The sequence below is a fragment of the Oncorhynchus mykiss genome, chromosome 10, assembly GCF_057628025.1.
Source record: "Oncorhynchus mykiss isolate SJ-2025 chromosome 10, ASM5762802v1, whole genome shotgun sequence".
Classification (NCBI taxonomy): Eukaryota; Metazoa; Chordata; class Actinopteri; order Salmoniformes; family Salmonidae; genus Oncorhynchus; species Oncorhynchus mykiss.
Genome location: NC_143031.1, coordinates 10,251,255 through 10,276,063, shown reverse-complemented (window position 1 = coordinate 10,276,063; position 24,809 = coordinate 10,251,255). Strand labels below are relative to the sequence as shown.

Sequence of the window (24,809 nt, the reverse complement as noted above, 5' to 3'; positions counted from 1 at the left end):
GTTTTGGAATTGTTAGTTAGATTACTTGTTATTACTGCATTGTCGGAACTAGAAGCACAAGCATTTCGCTACACTCGCATTAACATCTGCTAACCATGTGTATGTGACAAATAAAATTTGATTTGATTTTACTACAACCATTAAGCCTGCTACTACTACAACCATTAAGCCTGCTACTACTACTACTACAACCATTAGGCCTGCTACTACTACAACTACTACTACAACCATTAAGCCTGCTACTACTACTACTACAACCATTAGGCCTGCTACTACTACAACTACTACTACAACCATTAAGCCTGCTACTACTACTACTAATACTACAACCATTAAGCCTGCTACTACTACAACTACTACTACAACCATTAAGCCTGCTACTACTACAACTACTACTACAACCATTAAGCCTGCTACTACTACAACTACTACTACAACCATTAAGCCTGCTACTACTACTACTAGAACCATTAGGCCTGCTACTACTACAACCATTAAGCCTGCTACTACTACTACTAGAACCATTAGGCCTGCTACTACTACAACCATTAAGCCGCTACTACTACAACTACTACTACAACCATTAAGCCTGCTACTACTACTACTACAACCATTAAGCCGCTACTACTACAACTACTACTACAACTATTAAGCCTGCTACTACTACAACTACTACTACAACCATTAAGCCTGCTACTACTACAACTACTACTACAACCATTAAGCCTGCTACTACTACTACTACTACTAGAACCATTAAGCCTGCTACTACTACAACTACTACTACAACCATTAGGCCTGCTACTACTACAACCATTAAGCCTGCTACTACTACAACTACTACTACAACCATTAAGCCTGCTACTACTACAACTACTACTAGAACCATTAGGCCTGCTACTACTACAACTACTACTACAACCATTAGGTCTGCTACTACTACAACTACTACTACAACCATTAAGCCTGCTACTACTACAACTACTACTACAACCATTAAGCCTGCTACTACTACAACTACAACCATTAAGCCTGCTACTACTACTACTACTACTACAACCATTAAGCCTGCTACTACTACAACTACTACTACAACCATTAGGCCTGCTACTACTACAACCATTAAGCCTGCTACTACTACTACTACTAGAACCATTAGGCCTGCTACTACTACAACTACTACTACAACCATTAAGCCTGCTACTACTACAACTACTACTACAACCATTAAGCCTGCTACTACTACTACTAGAACCATTAGGCCTGCTACTACTACAACCATTAAGCCTGCTACTACTACTACTAGAACCATTAGGCCTGCTACTACTACAACCATTAAGCCTACTACTACTACTACTACTACTACAACCATTAAGCCTACTACTACTACTACTACTACAACCATTAAGCCTACTACTACTACTACTACAACCATTAAGCCTGCTACTACTACAACTACTACTACAACCATTAAGCCTGCTACTACTACAACTACTACTACAACCATTAAGCCTGCTACTACTACAACTACTACTACAACCATTAAGCCTGCTACTACTACTACTACTACTACAACCATTAAGCCTGCTACTACTACAACTACTACTAGAACCATTAAGCCTGCTACTACTACTACTAGAACCATTAAGCCTGCTACTACTACAACTACTACTAGAACCATTAAGCCTGCTACTACTACTACTACTACTACAACCATTAAGCCTGCTACTACTACTACTACTACTACAACCATTAGGCCTGCTACTACTACAACCATTAAGCCTTCTACTACTACAACTACTACTACAACCATTAGGTCTGCTACTACTACAACTACTACTACAACCATTAAGCCTGCTACTACTACAACTACTACTACAACCATTAAGCCTGCTACTACTACAACTACTACTACAACCATTAAGCCTGCTACTACTACAACTACTACTACAACCATTAGGCCTGCTACTACTACAACCATTAAGCCTGCTACTACTACTACTAGAACCATTAGGCCTGCTACTACTACAACCATTAAGCCTTCTACTACTACAACTACTACTACAACCATTAAGCCTGCTACTACTACAACTACTACTACAACCATTAAGCCTGCTACTACTAGAACCATTAGGCCTGCTACTACTAGAACCATTAAGCCTGCTACTACTACAACCATTAAGCCTGCTACTACTACTTCTACTACTAGAACCATTAAGCCTGCTACTACTACAACTACTACTAGAATCATTAAGCCTGCTACTACTACAACCATTAAGCCTGCTACTACTACTTCTACTACTAGAACCATTAGGTCTGCTACTACTACAACTACTACTACAACCATTAAGCCTGCTACTACTACAACTACTACTACAACCATTAAGCCTGCTACTACTACAACTACTACTACAACCATTAAGCCTGCTACTACTACAACTACTACTACAACCATTAGGCCTGCTACTACTACAACCATTAAGCCTGCTACTACTACTACTAGAACCATTAGGCCTGCTACTACTACAACCATTAAGCCTTCTACTACTACAACTACTACTACAACCATTAAGCCTGCTACTACTACAACTACTACTACAACCATTAAGCCTGCTACTACTAGAACCATTAGGCCTGCTACTACTAGAACCATTAAGCCTGCTACTACTACAACCATTAAGCCTGCTACTACTACTTCTACTACTAGAACCATTAAGCCTGCTACTACTACAACTACTACTAGAATCATTAAGCCTGCTACTACTACAACCATTAAGCCTGCTACTACTACTTCTACTACTAGAACCATTAGGTCTGCTACTACTACAACTACTACTACAACCATTAAGCCTGCTACTACTACAACTACTACTACAACCATTAAGCCTGCTACTACTACAACTACTACTACAACCATTACGCCTGCTACTACTACAACTACTACTACAACCATTAGGCCTGCTACTACTACAACCATTAAGCCTGCTACTACTACTACTAGAACCATTAGGCCTGCTACTACTACAACCATTAAGCCTTCTACTACTACAACTACTACTACAACCATTAAGCCTGCTACTACTACAACTACTACTACAACCATTAAGCCTGCTACTACTAGAACCATTAGGCCTGCTACTACTAGAACCATTAAGCCTGCTACTACTACAACCATTAAGCCTGCTACTACTACTTCTACTACTAGAACCATTAAGCCTGCTACTACTACTACTACTACTACAACCATTAAGCCTGCTACTACTACTACTACTACTACAACCATTAGGCCTGCTACTACTACAACCATTAAGCCTTCTACTACTACAACTACTACTACAACCATTAGGTCTGCTACTACTACAACTACTACTACAACCATTAAGCCTGCTACTACTACAACTACTACTACAACCATTAAGCCTGCTACTACTACAACTACTACTACAACCATTAAGCCTGCTACTACTACAACTACTACTACAACCATTAGGCCTGCTACTACTACAACCATTCAGCCTGCTACTACTACTACTAGAACCATTAGGCCTGCTACTACTACAACCATTAAGCCTTCTACTACTACAACTACTACTACAACCATTAAGCCTGCTACTACTACAACTACTACTACAACCATTAAGCCTGCTACTACTAGAACCATTAGGCCTGCTACTACTAGAACCATTAAGCCTGCTACTACTACAACCATTAAGCCTGCTACTACTACTTCTACTACTAGAACCATTAAGCCTGCTACTACTACAACTACTACTAGAATCATTAAGCCTGCTACTACTACAACCATTAAGCCTGCTACTACTACTTCTACTACTAGAACCATTAGGTCTGCTACTACTACAACTACTACTACAACCATTAAGCCTGCTACTACTACAACTACTACTACAACCATTAAGCCTGCTACTACTACAACTACTACTACAACCATTAAGCCTGCTACTACTACAACTACTACTACAACCATTAGGCCTGCTACTACTACAACCATTAAGCCTGCTACTACTACTACTAGAACCATTAGGCCTGCTACTACTACAACCATTAAGCCTTCTACTACTACAACTACTACTACAACCATTAAGCCTGCTACTACTACAACTACTACTACAACCATTAAGCCTGCTACTACTAGAACCATTAGGCCTGCTACTACTAGAACCATTAAGCCTGCTACTACTACAACCATTAAGCATGCTACTACTACTTCTACTACTAGAACCATTAAGCCTGCTACTACTACAACTACTACTAGAATCATTAAGCCTGCTACTACTACAACCATTAAGCCTGCTACTACTACTTCTACTACTAGAACCATTAGGTCTGCTACTACTACAACTACTACTACAACCATTAAGCCTGCTACTACTACTACTACAACCATTAGGCTTGCTACTACTACAACTACTACTACAACCATTAAGCCTGCTACTACTACTACTACAACCATTAGGCCTGCTACTACTACTACTACAACCATTAAGCCTGCTACTACTACACTTACTACTACAACCATTAAGCCTGCTACTACTACTACTACTACTACTACAACCATTAAGCCTGCTACTACTACAACCATTAAGCCTGCTACTACTACAACCATTAAGCCTGCTACTACTACTACTACAACCATTAGGCCTGCTACTACTACAACTACTACTACAACCATTAAGCCTGCTACTACTACTACTACAACCATTAGGCCTGCTACTACTACAACTACTACTACAACCATTAAGCCTGCTACTACTACTACTAATACTACAACCATTAAGCCTGCTACTACTACAACTACTACTACAACCATTAAGCCTGCTACTACTACAACTACTACTAGAACCATTAAGCCTGCTACTACTACAACTACTACTACAACCATTAAGCCTGCTACTACTACTACTAGAACCATTAGGCCTGCTACTACTACAACCATTAAGCCTGCTACTACTACTACTAGAACCATTAGGCCTGCTACTACTACAACCATTAAGCCGCTACTACTACAACTACTACTACAACCATTAAGCCTGCTACTACTACTACTACAACCATTAAGCCGCTACTACTACAACTACTACTACAACTATTAAGCCTGCTACTACTACAACTACTACTACAACCATTAAGCCTGCTACTACTACTACTACTACAACCATTAAGCCGCTACTACTACAACTACTACTACAACCATTAGGTCTGCTACTACTACAACTACTACTACAACCATTAAGCCTGCTACTACTACTACTACTACTACAACCATTAGGCCTGCTACTACTACAACTAGTACTACAACCATTAGGCCTGCTACTACTACTACTAGAACCATTAGGCCTGCTACTACTACAACTACTACTACAACCATTAAGCCTGCTACTACTACTACTACTACTACAACCATTAAGCCTGCTACTACTACAACTACTACTAGAACCATTAGGCCTGCTACTACTACAGCCATTAAGCCTGCTACTACTACTTCTACTACTAGAACCATTAGGCCTGCTACTACTACTACTAGAACCATTAGGCCTGCTACTACTACAACCATTAAGCTTGCTACTACTACTACTAGAACCATTAGGCCTGCTACTACTACAACTACTACTAGAACCATTAGGCCTTCTACTACTACAACTATTACTACAACCATTAGGCCTTCTACTACTACAACTACCACTACAACCATTAAGCCTGCTACTACTACAACTACTACTAGAACCATTAGGCCTTCTACTACTACAACTACTACTACAATCATTAGGTCTGCTACTACTACAACTACTACTACAACCATTAAGCCTGCTACTACTACAACTACTACTACAACCATTAAGCCTGCTACTACTACAACTACTACTACAACCATTAAGCCTGCTACTACTACAACTACCACTAGAACCATTAAGCCTGCTACTACTACAACTACTACTACAACCATTAAGCCTGCTACTACTACTACTAGAACCATTAGGCCTTCTACTACTACAACTACTACTACAACCATTAGGTCTGCTACTACTACAACTACTACTACAACCATTAAGCCTGCTACTACTACAACTACTACTACAACCATTAGGTCTGCTACTACTACAACTACTACTAGAACCATTAAGCCTGCTACTACTACTACTAGAACCATTAGGCCTGCTACTACTACAACTACTACTAGAACCATTAAGCCTGCTACTACTACTACTAGAACCATTAGGCCTGCTACTACTACAACTACAACTAGAACCATTAGGCCTGCTACTACTACAACCATTAAGCCTGCTACTACTACAATTAGAACCATTAAGCCTGCTACTACTACAACTACTACTACAACCATTAAGCCTGCTACTACTACAACTACTACTAGAACCATTAGGCCTGCTACTACTACAACCATTAAGCCTGCTACTACTACAACTACTACTACAACCATTAAGCCTGCTACTACTACAACTACTACTACAACCATTAAGCCTGCTACTACAACAACTACTACTACAACCATTAAGCCTGCTACTACTACAACTACTACTAGAACCATTAAGCCTGCTACTACTACAACTACTACTAGAACCATTAAGCCTGCTACTACTACAACTACTACTACAACCATTAAGCCTGCTACTACTACAACTACTACTAGAACCATTAAGCCTGCTACTACTACAACTACTACTACAACCATTAAGCCTGCTACTACTACAACTACTACTACAACCATTAAGCCTGCTACTACTACAACTACTACTACAACCATTAAGCCTGCTACTACTACAACTACTACTACAACCATTAGGCCTGCTACTACTACAACCATTAAGCCTGCTACTACTACTACTAGAACCATTAGGCCTGCTACTACTACAACCATTAAGCCTTCTACTACTACAACTACTACTACAACCATTAAGCCTGCTACTACTACAACTACTACTACAACCATTAAGCCTGCTACTACTAGAACCATTAGGCCTGCTACTACTAGAACCATTAAGCCTGCTACTACTACAACCATTAAGCCTGCTACTACTACTTCTACTACTAGAACCATTAAGCCTGCTACTACTACAACTACTACTAGAATCATTAAGCCTGCTACTACTACAACCATTAAGCCTGCTACTACTACTTCTACTACTAGAACCATTAGGTCTGCTACTACTACAACTACTACTACAACCATTAAGCCTGCTACTACTACAACTACTACTACAACCATTAAGCCTGCTACTACTACAACTACTACTACAACCATTACGCCTGCTACTACTACAACTACTACTACAACCATTAGGCCTGCTACTACTACAACCATTAAGCCTGCTACTACTACTACTAGAACCATTAGGCCTGCTACTACTACAACCATTAAGCCTTCTACTACTACAACTACTACTACAACCATTAAGCCTGCTACTACTACAACTACTACTACAACCATTAAGCCTGCTACTACTAGAACCATTAGGCCTGCTACTACTAGAACCATTAAGCCTGCTACTACTACAACCATTAAGCCTGCTACTACTACTTCTACTACTAGAACCATTAAGCCTGCTACTACTACTACTACTACTACAACCATTAAGCCTGCTACTACTACTACTACTACTACAACCATTAGGCCTGCTACTACTACAACCATTAAGCCTTCTACTACTACAACTACTACTACAACCATTAGGTCTGCTACTACTACAACTACTACTACAACCATTAAGCCTGCTACTACTACAACTACTACTACAACCATTAAGCCTGCTACTACTACAACTACTACTACAACCATTAAGCCTGCTACTACTACAACTACTACTACAACCATTAGGCCTGCTACTACTACAACCATTAAGCCTGCTACTACTACTACTAGAACCATTAGGCCTGCTACTACTACAACCATTAAGCCTTCTACTACTACAACTACTACTACAACCATTAAGCCTGCTACTACTACAACTACTACTACAACCATTAAGCCTGCTACTACTAGAACCATTAGGCCTGCTACTACTAGAACCATTAAGCCTGCTACTACTACAACCATTAAGCCTGCTACTACTACTTCTACTACTAGAACCATTAAGCCTGCTACTACTACAACTACTACTAGAATCATTAAGCCTGCTACTACTACAACCATTAAGCCTGCTACTACTACTTCTACTACTAGAACCATTAGGTCTGCTACTACTACAACTACTACTACAACCATTAAGCCTGCTACTACTACAACTACTACTACAACCATTAAGCCTGCTACTACTACAACTACTACTACAACCATTAAGCCTGCTACTACTACAACTACTACTACAACCATTAGGCCTGCTACTACTACAACCATTAAGCCTGCTACTACTACTACTAGAACCATTAGGCCTGCTACTACTACAACCATTAAGCCTTCTACTACTACAACTACTACTACAACCATTAAGCCTGCTACTACTACAACTACTACTACAACCATTAAGCCTGCTACTACTAGAACCATTAGGCCTGCTACTACTAGAACCATTAAGCCTGCTACTACTACAACCATTAAGCATGCTACTACTACTTCTACTACTAGAACCATTAAGCCTGCTACTACTACAACTACTACTAGAATCATTAAGCCTGCTACTACTACAACCATTAAGCCTGCTACTACTACTTCTACTACTAGAACCATTAGGTCTGCTACTACTACAACTACTACTACAACCATTAAGCCTGCTACTACTACTACTACAACCATTAGGCTTGCTACTACTACAACTACTACTACAACCATTAAGCCTGCTACTACTACTACTACAACCATTAGGCCTGCTACTACTACTACTACAACCATTAAGCCTGCTACTACTACACTTACTACTACAACCATTAAGCCTGCTACTACTACTACTACTACTACTACAACCATTAAGCCTGCTACTACTACAACCATTAAGCCTGCTACTACTACAACCATTAAGCCTGCTACTACTACTACTACAACCATTAGGCCTGCTACTACTACAACTACTACTACAACCATTAAGCCTGCTACTACTACTACTACAACCATTAGGCCTGCTACTACTACAACTACTACTACAACCATTAAGCCTGCTACTACTACTACTAATACTACAACCATTAAGCCTGCTACTACTACAACTACTACTACAACCATTAAGCCTGCTACTACTACAACTACTACTAGAACCATTAAGCCTGCTACTACTACAACTACTACTACAACCATTAAGCCTGCTACTACTACTACTAGAACCATTAGGCCTGCTACTACTACAACCATTAAGCCTGCTACTACTACTACTAGAACCATTAGGCCTGCTACTACTACAACCATTAAGCCGCTACTACTACAACTACTACTACAACCATTAAGCCTGCTACTACTACTACTACAACCATTAAGCCGCTACTACTACAACTACTACTACAACTATTAAGCCTGCTACTACTACAACTACTACTACAACCATTAAGCCTGCTACTACTACTACTACTACAACCATTAAGCCGCTACTACTACAACTACTACTACAACCATTAGGTCTGCTACTACTACAACTACTACTACAACCATTAAGCCTGCTACTACTACTACTACTACTACAACCATTAGGCCTGCTACTACTACAACTACTACTACAACCATTAGGCCTGCTACTACTACTACTAGAACCATTAGGCCTGCTACTACTACAACTACTACTACAACCATTAAGCCTGCTACTACTACTACTACTACTACAACCATTAAGCCTGCTACTACTACAACTACTACTACAACCATTAAGCCTGCTACTACTACAACTACTACTAGAACCATTAGGCCTGCTACTACTACAGCCATTAAGCCTGCTACTACTACTTCTACTACTAGAACCATTAGGCCTGCTACTACTACTACTAGAACCATTAGGCCTGCTACTACTACAACCATTAAGCTTGCTACTACTACTACTAGAACCATTAGGCCTGCTACTACTACAACTACTACTAGAACCATTAGGCCTTCTACTACTACAACTATTACTACAACCATTAGGCCTTCTACTACTACAACTACCACTACAACCATTAAGCCTGCTACTACTACAACTACTACTAGAACCATTAGGCCTTCTACTACTACAACTACTACTACAATCATTAGGTCTGCTACTACTACAACTACTACTACAACCATTAAGCCTGCTACTACTACAACTACTACTACAACCATTAAGCCTGCTACTACTACAACTACTACTACAACCATTAAGCCTGCTACTACTACAACTACCACTAGAACCATTAAGCCTGCTACTACTACAACTACTACTACAACCATTAAGCCTGCTACTACTACTACTAGAACCATTAGGCCTTCTACTACTACAACTACTACTACAACCATTAGGTCTGCTACTACTACAACTACTACTACAACCATTAAGCCTGCTACTACTACAACTACTACTACAACCATTAGGTCTGCTACTACTACAACTACTACTAGAACCATTAAGCCTGCTACTACTACTACTAGAACCATTAGGCCTGCTACTACTACAACTACTACTAGAACCATTAAGCCTGCTACTACTACTACTAGAACCATTAGGCCTGCTACTACTACAACTACAACTAGAACCATTAGGCCTGCTACTACTACAACCATTAAGCCTGCTACTACTACAATTAGAACCATTAAGCCTGCTACTACTACAACTACTACTACAACCATTAAGCCTGCTACTACTACAACTACTACTAGAACCATTAGGCCTGCTACTACTACAACCATTAAGCCTGCTACTACTACAACTACTACTACAACCATTAAGCCTGCTACTACTACAACTACTACTACAACCATTAAGCCTGCTACTACAACAACTACTACTACAACCATTAAGCCTGCTACTACTACAACTACTACTAGAACCATTAAGCCTGCTACTACTACAACTACTACTAGAACCATTAAGCCTGCTACTACTACAACTACTACTACAACCATTAAGCCTGCTACTACTACAACTACTACTAGAACCATTAAGCCTGCTACTACTACAACTACTACTAGAACCATTAAGCCTGCTACTACTACAACTACTACTAGAACCATTAAGCCTGCTACTACTACTACTACTACTACAACCATTAAGCCTACGACTACTACAACTACTACTACAACCATTAAGCCTACTACTACTACTACTACAACCATTAAGCCTACTACTACTACAACTACAACCATTAAGCCTACTACTACTACTACAACAAGTACAGGACAGCAGCAGAGGACAGCAGCAGAGGACAGCAGCAGGGGACAGCAGCAGGGGACCGAGTCCCACTGATAGAGACCTACTACATGGAGAAATGACAAGGGACCGGAGTTATTCCTGAACCTGACCAGAAGAAACCAGGCCTATAGTGATAGGAAAACCTCAGGACTCAGGAAATGACTGACACAAACTGAGATACACCTAATACAAAGTATGTGATTCTTCTATATCCATAGGTTGAGACCTCTATAGTATATGACTCTGGTCTGGACTTAGCTGCTGTGGGTCATGCTGACACTAAAATAGGATCTTGAGTGGTTTGTGTCCTCTTAGTCTCCCTGACCACTGATCATTAGGATCAGTTATAATGGCTGCTGTCATTGTCTGTGCAAGAGAGCCGAGTGAGATTGCAAATACAGCAGTGTTCTCTTTCACCGGCTGTGTCCATACACATGTACACAGGTCACATGACACGTGTCAAATGACACAAACTCCAACTGCAAGGCACAGATCGGAGTGTACATCTGAGGTCGAACATGGCAGTAAGCTTGCCAGCCAGTGAAGTAGAGTCAGTCAGCTTAGGGCTGTGTTTGGCTGTTACATACAGGATACGGTCACTCACCATTGGCTCCATTTGACTAAAGCTCAATTCAAATTCTCCCCAAAATGTGCATTCATTCAAGAATTTCAAAGCATTGGATTGGTGTAAGACATTAGGTAGGAACTCCATCGTCACCAATCCAGTGTTGTTTTTTTCATCCTCGAGGGTGAGTGAATGAGTTAACAACCCTGTGTCACAAACCCCACCCCCCCATCTCTAATCGCCATGGCAACAGGGCCGGACAGGTGAGGCAGGGATGTCGTGAGGAGGAGGTCTGAGATCTCACACACTGCATTATGCAGCACAGGCATGTGTTTCTGGTTTCACCTCCCAACACACACACAGTACCCCCACGGACACACACACACCTGGGTGCCTTGCTCTGCCAACCTGAGCTCCTCAACAGTAGTGTGAACTGTGACACAGGGCCTGTCTGTGAAGGTGGGCCCTATCAGCCTGCTGCTGCTGCTGAGGGCAGACATTATGACTCGCTAGGAGAAGGAGACACTGGCTGGCATACAACTGTGGGGTCACTGGGATGTGCCATGCATCAGCTGATCCTGGATTTGTTCTGTCCTGTCGCATGGCTCTTTCCAGTGAAGCGCCTGAGGAAGGGGGGCCAGGGTCAACGGCAAATGAGGAGGCAATTTTGAAGATAATTCTTCCTCTAATGGGATCAGTGACTTGAGGGCAAAGCGGAGCAAGTAGGAAAGCTGTAATGAATTTGGGGATGAACGAATGGAGAATATTATTCAACTAAATATTTGTATTCCTCAGTTGGAAATGTAATGGTTTAAATGGCTTACAGTAAAAAGCATTTATAAGTGCTAAGGCCATTGAATAAAAGGAAATTGGTGTTAGTTGGAATTTAGATACATTAAGAAACCGTAGTATTGCTTTCCTTTTTTAAAAATAAATAATAGCACAGGCACATCAATAACTCTGACAGTTGTGAAGTTAACACAACAGACAGGCTACTCCAATATCTTATTATCCATGTTGTTCGCAAGCACAAACAACCGCTGAGGGAGAGGCTCTTGTTTTTTGTTTTTTATGTGCATATGTATTCACCCCCTTTGCTATGATGCCCCTAAATAAGATCTGGTGCAACCAATTACCTTCAGGAGTCACATAATTAGTTAAATAAAGTCCACCTGTGTGCAATCTAAGTGTCACATGATCTGTCACATGATCTCAGTATATATACACCTGTTCTGAAAGGCCCCAGAGTCTGCAACGCCACTGTAAGGTTGAACATAAAGGTTACGTTGTATTTGAAGTGAGATAGATAAAAGCCATTGAGGTTTGATGGGAGCTGCCTGGTGACCATTACTCTCCACCTGAATGCCAGAATCAAGATGGCTGCAAGGCTTTGGGCCTTTAAGTGTTCACTGACATTAATGGACAGGATGAGATGTTCCAATACAGTGCCTTGCAAAAGTATTCATCCCCCTTGGCGTTTTTCCTATTTTGATGCATTACAACCTGTAATTTAAATATATTTTTATTTGGATTTCATGTAATGGACATACACAAAATAAAAAACGGAAAAGTGATCCGTGCATATGTATTCACCCCCTTTGCTATGAAGCCCCTAAATAAGATCTGGTGCAACCAATTACCTTCGGGAGTCACATAATGAGTTAAATAAAGTCCACCTGTGTGCAATCTAAGTGTCACATGATCTGTCACATGATCTCAGTATATATACATCTGAAATGCCCCAGAGTCTGCAACACCACTAAGCAAGGGGCAACACCAAGCAAGCGGCACTATGAAGACTAAGGAGGTCTCCAAACAGGTCAGGGACAAAGTTGTGGAGAAGTACAGATCAGGGTTGGGTTATAAAAAAAATATCAAAAACTTTGAACATCCCACAGAGCACCATTAAATCCATTAATAACAAACCTGCAAAGAGAGGGCCGCCCACCACAACTCACGGACCGGGAAAGGAGGGAGTTAATCAGAGAGGCAACAAAGAGACCAAAGATAGCTTTGTAGCTCCTTCAGGGTTATCTGTCCATAGGACCACTTTAAGCTAAAACACTCCACAGAGCTGGGCTTTATGGAAGAATGGCCAGAAAAAAATAAGCAAAAACATTTGGTGTTCGCCAAAAGGCATGTGGGAGACTCCCCAAACATATGGAATGAGGTACTCTGGTCAGATGAGACTAAAATGTAGCTTTATGGCCATCAAGGAAAACGCTATGTCTGGGGAAAACCCAACACCTCCCATCACCCTGTGAACACCATCCCCACAGCGAAGCATGGTGGTGGCAGCATCATGCTGTGGGGATGTTTTTCATCCGCAGGGACTGGGAAACTGGTCAGAATTGAAGGAATGATGGATGGCGCTAAATACAGAGAAAGTCTTGAGGGAAACCTGTTTCAGTCTTCCAGAGATTTGAGACTGGAACGGAGGTTCACCTTCCAGCAGGACAATGACCTACTGCTAAAACAACACTCGAGCGGTTTAAGTGGAAACATTTAAATATCTTGGAATGGCCTCAATCCAATTGAGAATCTGTGGTAGGGGCCTCCCGGGTGGCGCAGTGGTTAAGGGCGCTGTATTGCAGCGCCAGCTGTGCCATCAGAGTCCCTGGGTTCGCGCCCAGGCTCTGTCGTAACCGGCCGCGACCGGGAGGTCCGTGGGGCGACGCACAATTGGCCTAGCGTCGTCCGGGTTAGGGAGGGATTGGTCGGTAGGGATCTCCTTGTCTCATCGCGCACCAGCGACTCCTGTGGGGGGCCGGGCGCAGTGCGCACAAGCCAAGGTTGCCAGGTGCACGGTGTAGCCTCCGACACATTGGATGCGGGTTGGATGCGCGCTGTGTTAAGAAGCAGTACGGCTGGTTGGGTTGTGTATCGGAGAACGCATGACATTCAACCTTCGTCTCTCCCGAGCCCGTACGGGAGTTGTAGCAATGAGACAAGATAGTAGATAGTACAACAATTGGATACCATGAAATTGGGGAGAAAAAGGGGTAAAATTAAAAAAATAAGAGAATCTGTGGTAAAGATTGCTGTACACAAGCGGAACACATCCAACTTGAAGGAGCTGGATCAGTTTTGCCTTGAAGAATGGGCAAAAATCCCAGTGGCTAGATGTGCCAAGCTTATAGAGACATACCCCAAGAGACTTGCAGCTGTAATTGCTGCAAAAGGTGGCTCTACAAAGTATTGACTTTGGGGGGTGAATAGTTATGTACGCTCAAGTTGTTTTTTTTGTCTTATTTCGTGTTTGTTTCACAATAAAAAATATGTTGCATCTTCAAAGGCATGTTGTGCAAATCAAATGATACAAACCCCCCAAAAAATATATTTTAATTCCAGGTTGTAAGGCAACAAAATAAGGAAAATGCCAAGGGGGGTGAATACTTTCGCAAGCCACTGTAGCTAGGCCTATAGCCCTCTTAGTGACATTTTCTTGGACATTTTCACTAGGGCTGGGAATTGCCAGGGACCTCGTTACAATATTATTAGGTGCCACTACAATATGTATTGCGATTCTAACAATTCTATATGTATTGCGATTCGATACTGCGATTTTATTCCTTTTTCTCACTATATGTCTGCTGCAGAGACATGAGAAAATTAGTTTTGATTAGTCAAAGATATAAAAGTGCTGAAAACATGTTGGTTGACTATTTAAAAAGAAGGAGAACAAGCTATAGGATGAACAAAAAAATACTGTTGTTTTGGCACAGGTACAGCTGACTAGCGCTAGCCAACACTACCTAGCACACACAAAAAATAGATGTGATGGCTGCGTTTCAAACTCATAAAAGACACACCCTCCTCCACTTACCCTCGCCTTATTGGGGGAATCCCCGTCCACCATCTTGGCCGTCGGTCCAAACGATTAGCCAATGGAAGTTCGCAACATAAGCCCCTCAGCCCTCGTTTGATGATCCAGTTTGCGAGTGTACAACTATGTTCACTTCGAAGCTTGAAACACCCCATAATTAAATTTGCGACGATTGTACATCCGCTAAGAAAAGTCAGCAGAAACTTAAAACCTCAACATCAATATAGAGAAGTCAACATACAAGTGTAAGTAAAAACGAATGTAAATAAGTTTGAAATTGTGTTACTAATGCACATAACAGGATAAACACGTCTCGGAAAGGTAATTATGTTTGTTTGGTTAGCTTTTGGAAATTGTAGAACTAAAATATTTTCCTCCTTCAGAAGTTCCAGCTAGGCAGGCTAACGTTATTTAGCTAATTAATTTGCTAGCTATCATACAGTAGGCGTATATTAATAATGATATTGTCAATATAAGTAGACATGCAATCTTAATTGACTGTAGAGCATATAACGCACCCACAAGCTACCGGTGGCTGACAACACAAACGTCGTGGGACGAACGAGTGACGAATTTCCGGGCAAGGGCGGTCAATTTAAAATGAATTCCTTCCTCCCTCGCCCTGCAAGTGTAAACTCGTTAGACTTCATGATACGTCATCAGAAGTGTCCACTTAATTTGAGGGCTGAGGGTGTGTCCAGCCCCCCCCCCCCCCCCCCCCCCCCACACACACACACACACACTGACTGAGTATCTCTCTCTCAGATTCCAACTGCTGATTCATGTTTATTCATAAATACTGTAAATCTACCAAAGAAAGGTCTGTTAATTGCTCACTTGAATATATGCAGCTCAAGGAACCAAATTCATGAAATATGTTGTCTAGTACAGTCAAAACAATATTCATGTATTGGCAATATCAGACTCACATGGACTCTTCTATTGAGGATGCTGAGATCTCTATACATGGAGACAGAAATAGATATGGAGGTGGAGCTGCAGGTTACATCCAGAATCATATTCCAGCAAAACCACGTAAGGATGTAATGTTGAATGGATTAGAGGCGCTATGGGTACAGGTGTATATACCACATTTGAAACCTATACTAGTTGGTTCCTGCTATAGGCCACCTAGTGCTGATGTGAAATATCTTGATATAATTTGTTAAATGTTGGATAAGGTATCTGATGAAAATAGGGAAATATACAGTATACCCTTATAAAAGACTGGATCATGAAGGAGAGGAAATGCATGTTCAAATTTCATGAAGTAGAAAGGGAAGCGGTAGAAAGGATGCTGTTGTCTCTTTTGGATGACAAGTCACCTGGTTCATATAATCTTGATGCCAAAAGAGTTACAGCTAACCAAATATTTACCCTAATCTCTCATATTTGTAATAAGTGCTTGATGTATGGGGTGTGCCCAGAAGTCTGGAAAGAGTCAAAGGTTATTCCACTACCTAAGTATTAAAAAAAATCTGCATTCACTGGTCCTAATGGTCATCCTATAAACTTTCTGCCTGTGTTAAGTAAATTATTGGAAAAAATTGTATCTGTAAAAATCAAGGATTATTTCTCATATAATGATCTGATAACAGGTTTCCGGTATGCATACAAAGAAGGGCATTCTACGAGTACGTCCTTTGCACAAATGACAGATGATTGGTTAAAGAGTATGGATGACAGGAAGTTAGCTGGTGCAGTGTTGCCAGATTTCAGTGCTGCTTTTGATATAATATATCATGAACTGTTACTAGGTCAACTCAAATGTTATGGTTTTAAGTCTGCAGCTCTATGCTGGATGGAAAGCTATCTATCCAGGAGAAGGCAAAAAGTGTTCTTTAATGGTAGCTTTTCAAGCAGTAAAGATATACACTGTGGTGTTCCTCAAGAAAGCTGCCTAGGCCCACTTCTCTACTCTATCTTTACTAATGATTAACCTTCAGTAATGAACAAAGCAAGAGTGGGCATGTATGCTGATGACTCTACAATGTATAGCGCAGCATCAGAATGTAATGAGCTAACAGATGTACTGAGCAGTGAACTAAGAATGGTGTATGAGTGGGCTGATATGAACAAATTGGTGTTGAACATTTCTAAAACTAAAGGTATTGTATTTGGTTCAAGATATACACCTAGGTATTTGTAGTTGTCCACATATTCTAAGTCAGAACCTTCCAGAGGAGTGATGCTAGTTGGGCGAGCGAGGGCAGCGATCGGTTGAAGAGCATGCATTTAGTTTTACTTGCACTTAAGAGCAGTTGGAGGCCACGGAAGGAGTGTTGAATGGCATTGAAGCTCATCTGGAGGTTTGTTTAACACAGTGTCCAAAGAAGGGCCATATGTATACAGAATGGTGTCGTCTGCGTAGAGGTGGATCAGAGAATTACCAGCAGCAAGAGAGACATCCTTGATACATACAGAGAAAAGAGTCGGCCTGAGAATTGAATTGGCAGGATAGATATAAGTCTGTAACAGTTTAGGTCTAGAGTGTCTCCCCCTTTCAAGAGGGGGGGATGACCGCGGCAGTTTTCGAATCTTTAGGGATCTCAGACGATATGAAAGAGAGGTTGAACAGGCTGGTAATAGAGGTTGCAACAATGGCGGCGGATAATTTTAGAAATGGAGGGTCCAGATTGTCTAGCCCAGCTGACGACTGGAAGTCTATAGGCACGATAGCATCCCTTTAGGCACTACTGAACGAAAGAGACATTTGGGTGCCAAATGAATGGCTAATTTAGGTGAGACGAGCCAAAAGATCTCTCACTGAAAAGACTCGTAATGCCCATTAATACAAGGGAAGATTGAAATACATTGAAACCTTCATCAAAGCAGTACTCTCTTGCTCAGTAACAGGCAATGGCTGAGAGTCAAGGTAACAATGCATGTCCAAAATACTTATAAGCTGATACTTTCTCCTGAGCTACAGTCTGCTGGCGTTACTCTCGTGTGAAAAGTCAAAAACCACTGAGACAAAATGAGTGTAATAACTAGCCGCTCCCTGGAGGAATCAAATCACATTTTAGTTGTCACATACACGTGTTTAGCAGATGTTATTGCGGGTGTAGTGAAATTCTTGTGTTTCTAGGTCCAACTGTGCAGTAATATCTAACAGTTTCACAACAATACACACAATAAACACAAATCTAAAATAAAGGAATGGAATTAAGAATATATAAATATTTGGAAGAGCAATGTCAGAGCGGCATTGACCTAGATACAGTAGAATAGTATAGAATACAGTATATGAGATGAGTAATGTCAGAGCGGCATAGACCTAGATACAGTAGAATAGTATAGAATACAGTATATGAGATGAGTAATGTCAGAGCGGCATAGACTAAGATACAGTAGAATAGTATAGAATACAGTATATGAGATGAGTAATGTCAGAGCGGCATAGACTAAGATACAGTAGAATAGTATAGAATACAGTATATGAGATGAGTAATGTCAGAGCGGCATAGACTAAGATACAGTAGAATAGTATAGAATACAGTATATGAGATGAGTAATGTCAGAGCGGCATAGACCTAGATACAGTAGAATAGTATAGAATACAGTATATGAGATGAGTAATGTCAGAGCGGCATAGACCTAGATACAGTAGAATAGTATAGAATACAGTATATGAGATGAGTAATGTCAGAGCGGCATAGACCTAGATACAGTAGAATAGTATAGAATACAGTATATGAGATGAGTAATGTCAGAGCGGCATAGACCTAGATACAGTAGAATAGTATAGAATACAGTATATGAGATGAGTAATGTCAGAGCGGCATAGACTAAGATACAGTAGAATAGTATAGAATACAGTATATGAGATGAGTAATGTCAGAGCGGCATAGACCTAGATACAGTAGAATAGTATAGAATACAGTGTATGAGATGAGTATTGTCAGAGCGGCATAGACCTAGATACAGTAGAATAGTATAGAATACAGTATATGAGATGAGTAATGGCAGAGCGGCATAGACCTAGATACAGTAGAATAGTATAGAATACAGTGTATGAGATGAGTAATGTCAGAGCGGCATAGACCTAGATACAGTAGAATAGTATAGAATACAGTATATGAGATGAGTAATGTCAGAGCGGCATAGACCTAGATACAGTAGAATAGTATAGAATACAGTATATGAGATGAGTAATGTCAGAGCGGCATAGACCTAGATACAGTAGAATAGTATAGAATACAGTATATGAGATGAGTAATGTCAGAGCGGCATAGACCTAGATACAGTAGAATAGTATAGAATACAGTATATGAGATGAGTAATGTCAGAGCGGCATAGACCTAGATACAGTAGAATAGTATAGAATACAGTATATGAGATGAGTAATGTCAGAGCGGCATAGACTAAGATACAGTAGAATAGTATAGAATACAGTATATGAGATGAGTAATGTCAGAGCGGCATAGACCTAGATACAGTAGAATAGTATAGAATACAGTATATGAGATGAGTAATGTCAGAGCGGCATAGACTAAGATACAGTAGAATAGTATAGAATACAGTATATGAGATGAGTAATGTCAGAGCGGCATAGACCTAGATACAGTAGAATAGTATAGAATACAGTATATGAGATGAGTAATGTCAGAGCGGCATAGACCTAGATACAGTAGAATAGTATAGAATACAGTATATGAGATGAGTAATGTCAGAGCGGCATAGACCTAGATACAGTAGAATAGTATAGAATACAGTATATGAGATGAGTAATGTCAGAGCGGCATAGACCTAGATACAGTAGAATAGTATAGAATACAGTATATGAGATGAGTAATGTCAGAGCGGCATAGACTAAGATACAGTAGAATAGTATAGAATACAGTATATGAGATGAGTAATGTCAGAGCGGCATAGACCTAGATACAGTAGAATAGTATAGAATACAGTGTATGAGATGAGTATTGTCAGAGCGGCATAGACCTAGATACAGTAGAATAGTATAGAATACAGTATATGAGATGAGTAATGTCAGAGCGGCATAGACCTAGATACAGTAGAATAGTATAGAATACAGTGTATGAGATGAGTAATGTCAGAGCGGCATAGACCTAGATACAGTAGAATAGTATAGAATACAGTATATGAGATGAGTAATGTCAGAGCGGCATAGACCTAGATACAGTAGAATAGTATAGAATACAGTATATGAGATGAGTAATGTCAGAGCGGCATAGACCTAGATACAGTAGAATAGTATAGAATACAGTATATGAGATGAGTAATGTCAGAGCGGCATAGACCTAGATACAGTAGAATAGTATAGAATACAGTATATGAGATGAGTAATGTCAGAGCGGCATAGACTAAGATACAGTAGAATAGTATAGAATACAGTATATGAGATGAGTAATGTCAGAGCGGCATAGACCTAGATACAGTAGAATAGTATAGAATACAGTATATGAGATGAGTAATGTCAGAGCGGCATAGACCTAGATACAGTAGAATAGTATAGAATACAGTATATGAGATGAGTAATGTCAGAGCGGCATAGACCTAGATACAGTAGAATAGTATAGAATACAGTATATGAGATGAGTAATGTCAGAGCGGCATAGACCTAGATACAGTAGAATAGTATAGAATACAGTATATGAGATGAGTAATGTCAGAGCGGCATAGACTAAGATACAGTAGAATAGTATAGAATACAGTATATGAGATGAGTAATGTCAGAGCGGCATAGACTAAGATACAGTAGAATAGTATAGAATACAGTATATGAGATGAGTAATGTCAGAGCGGCATATACCTAGATACAGTAGAATAGTATAGAATACAGTATATGAGATGAGTAATGTCAGAGCGGCATATACCTAGATACAGTAGAATAGTATAGAATACAGTATATGAGATGAGTAATGTCAGAGCGGCATAGACCTAGATACAGTAGAATAGTATAGAATACAGTATATGAGATGAGTAATGTCAGAGCGGCATAGACCTAGATACAGTAGAATAGTATAGAATACAGTATATGAGATGAGTAATGTCAGAGCGGCATAGACCTAGATACAGTAGAATAGTATAGAATACAGTATATGAGATGAGTAATGTCAGAGCGGCATAGACCTAGATACAGTAGAATAGTATAGAATACAGTATATGAGATGAGTAATGTCAGAGCGGCATAGACCTAGATACAGTAGAATAGTATAGAATACAGTATATGAGATGAGTAATGTCAGAGCGGCATAGACCTAGATACAGTAGAATAGTATAGAATACAGTATATGAGATGAGTAATGTCAGAGCGGCATAGACCTAGATACAGTAGAATAGTATAGAATACAGTATATGAGATGAGTAATGTCAGAGCGGCATAGACTAAGATACAGTAGAATAGTATAGAATACAGTATATGAGATGAGTAATGCAAAACATGTAAACATTGTAAAAAAGTGACTGGTGTTCCAGTATAAAAGTGGCCAGTGATTTCAAGTCTATGTTCTCTCTCGGCCTAGCTAGCTAAGTTATTTTGTAGAATCTTGTGAGTGAGTTCTAGAAGCTCGACACATGTTCAGCAATGTGCAGTCAGTCCACATTTGGTTACAGCTGTAAAGATTTTTGTTGGTGGAAGGAGAGGAAGACCAAAGTGCAGCGTGGTACGTATCCATGACACTTTTCATCCAGATGAATACACCAACAAAAACAACAAAACAACAAACGAACAGTTCTGACAGGAGCAACAAACACGAACGAGAGAATAATCACCCACACCTCATTGTGGGAAAACAGGCTGCCTAAGTATGGCTCTCAAGCAGAGACAACGATAGACAGCTGCCTCTGATTGAGAACCATACCAGGCCAAACACATAGAAAAAGAAAACCTAGACCTACAACATAGAATACCCACCAAAATCACACCCTGACCAAACTAAAAATAGAAACCTACAAAGCAATCTACGGTCAGGGCGAGACAACAACACAAACGTCACTGCCTGGTAATAGCAATATAATGGTGTGTAGACCTAACAACGTGATATACCAGTGACCTCGGGACACTGTTGCATTGGGAGGACCACCTCAAGGGACATGGGACAAAGGTACATTTTGTCATGTGCATTGCCTAGGTGTGCATATGCAATAACTGCAATGTAAACATGAAGAAGATCAATACCGGTTATCTATGCAAGGAGCTATCACAGACTTATTTGTGTACATGTACAAGCCCCTACCCTTCAAACCCAAACTGAATCACACCAGCTAAAATCATAACAACAACATCTGTAACATTACACATCTGAAATCCCGACGCGGTGAGGAAATAACAGTGTGAAGTAACCACCTAAGGGGTCGCAGTTAAGAGCCAACCATTATATTAATACCAGTCTTTCTCATTCACAAAGCACGGGATACATACATTATATACTACTGGAATGAAAACGGTGGGTACATAATATCCATTAAATTATGCTCGTCAAGGAGATGTGATATGCAACTCTGGGTTATTATTGAATACAGTATAATTGTTGGACATGTCAACGAACCAAGAACCACCGTTAGTTATTTAAAGCAAGTTTCGGTGCAACTCCCCCATCCTCCTGCAGCTGCGAATTAAAAATGTCACGCTCCCCCACTTTAGAATGTCGACCCCCAAGAAAATACGCATTAAATGAAACAGAATTAGGTTATATGATTGCAAAAATGTGTCTGTGAACACAACAAAGCATAATTTGTGTTAGAACATTTTATAACAGCATGTAACGTTGTGATGTTCTGCATTCCTGAGACAAACAGTGACCCACATTTATTGTGTAGAAAGATGGCTATAGCTAGCATGCTAACAGGATGACTAACTACAACATTAAACGCCTTTATTCAAAACAGACAAAAGCAGTCATTTAACACGGAACAGTACGAATTTTCGAGATCATAAAATGTTGCCTAAATAGCTAACTATTATTCGCATGAGGCCGGATGGGGCTATAGACGTGGCCGCCACGATGTTATAGGCGGCTGCAATAAAGGGAAGACACAAGGGGGAACAAGGCGCATGAAGTCAGCATGTAACCAAAAACCACCAATCATCGACCAAAAACCACCCCGAAGGTATGAAACTCATTTCTTACCTCCAGTTCCGTCAGAATTTTCGTTTAAACTGCCTGAAGAATCATGGTGACTACCCACACAACCACCCATGGATGTTTTAACTGCGCTACCCCCGCAAACCCCTCTTGCTCAAGTCTTCCTCTCAGAATAGAAATTGAAAGGACGCGAGCATCAGCTGGGAAGAGGCGGAGTGAACACACATCACAAGGTGCCCGCTTCTAAAAGAGAAAAGAAGGGGGTACGGAGAGGGAGGAAATAGAGGTAAAGAATGGGCGGATGAGAAGGGAGGACGGGGAGAACACAACTCAGCAAAGTGTAACTGAGATGAGAACAGTTTCTAGTATAATTGCATTGTCCCCCATGCATACCAGGGCAATTTCAAGCACATGGGTGAAAATCAAATGTGAAATAAGATGTGAAACCATTATGTTCTATTCTATTCTGTTATTCTCTAGTTTACTATATAATGTTATACTCTATTCTACTCTATTCCACTCTTCTCTATCAAATGTTATACTTTATTATTATTAAAGGCTACACACCGCTGGGTTTTCAAGGTCACCTTATGCAGACTAATAATGCATGCTACTACTACTCATACTTTATACACTTTTATAACATCTGTTGTTTTCCAGGAAAATGTTGCCAATTTAGATGATAAGTTTAGTATTTCCTTGAATATACTGACTCTATTGCTATCGTTTTTTTTATAGTTGAGTATTTCCTCTAGTTTACTGACTCTAATACTACCGTATGTCCCAGAAGTGTAACATTGCGTGATCAGTATCTAGTGTCTACACCTTCACCAGTGTATAGGCAGGCCCTCTTGGGTGTTGTGGCCACAGGCACGCACATCGAACAACTGCAAGACCTGGAGTCCTTTTACATTATACTCTGGCGGCTAAAAGAGAGCCTGCCATAATAAGTAAATAAATTACTCAGTCTCAGCATGGGCCTTATCTTCAGCCTCATTGGATTTTCAAGCTGTTCTGTCTGTTAATTTTGGCAAGTTAGGATGTTAGGTATTTCC

The 24,809-nt window shown here is 40.4% G+C and overlaps 1 protein-coding gene across 1 annotated transcript in view; it reads right to left on the bottom strand.

Annotated features, from left to right (window-relative positions):
- The window catches only part of LOC110533311 (ubiquitin domain-containing protein 2), an 80,615-nt gene extending 56,526 nt beyond the window's left edge, over window positions 1-24,089 (bottom strand). Inside the window, exon 1 of the mRNA XM_036989675.2 lies at window positions 23,800-24,089. Coding sequence (XP_036845570.1) covers window positions 23,800-23,869 — 70 coding nt within the window. The 5' untranslated portion in view covers window positions 23,870-24,089. The remainder of the gene's footprint in view (window positions 1-23,799) is intronic.
- Between the last annotated feature and the right edge of the window lie 720 nt (window positions 24,090-24,809).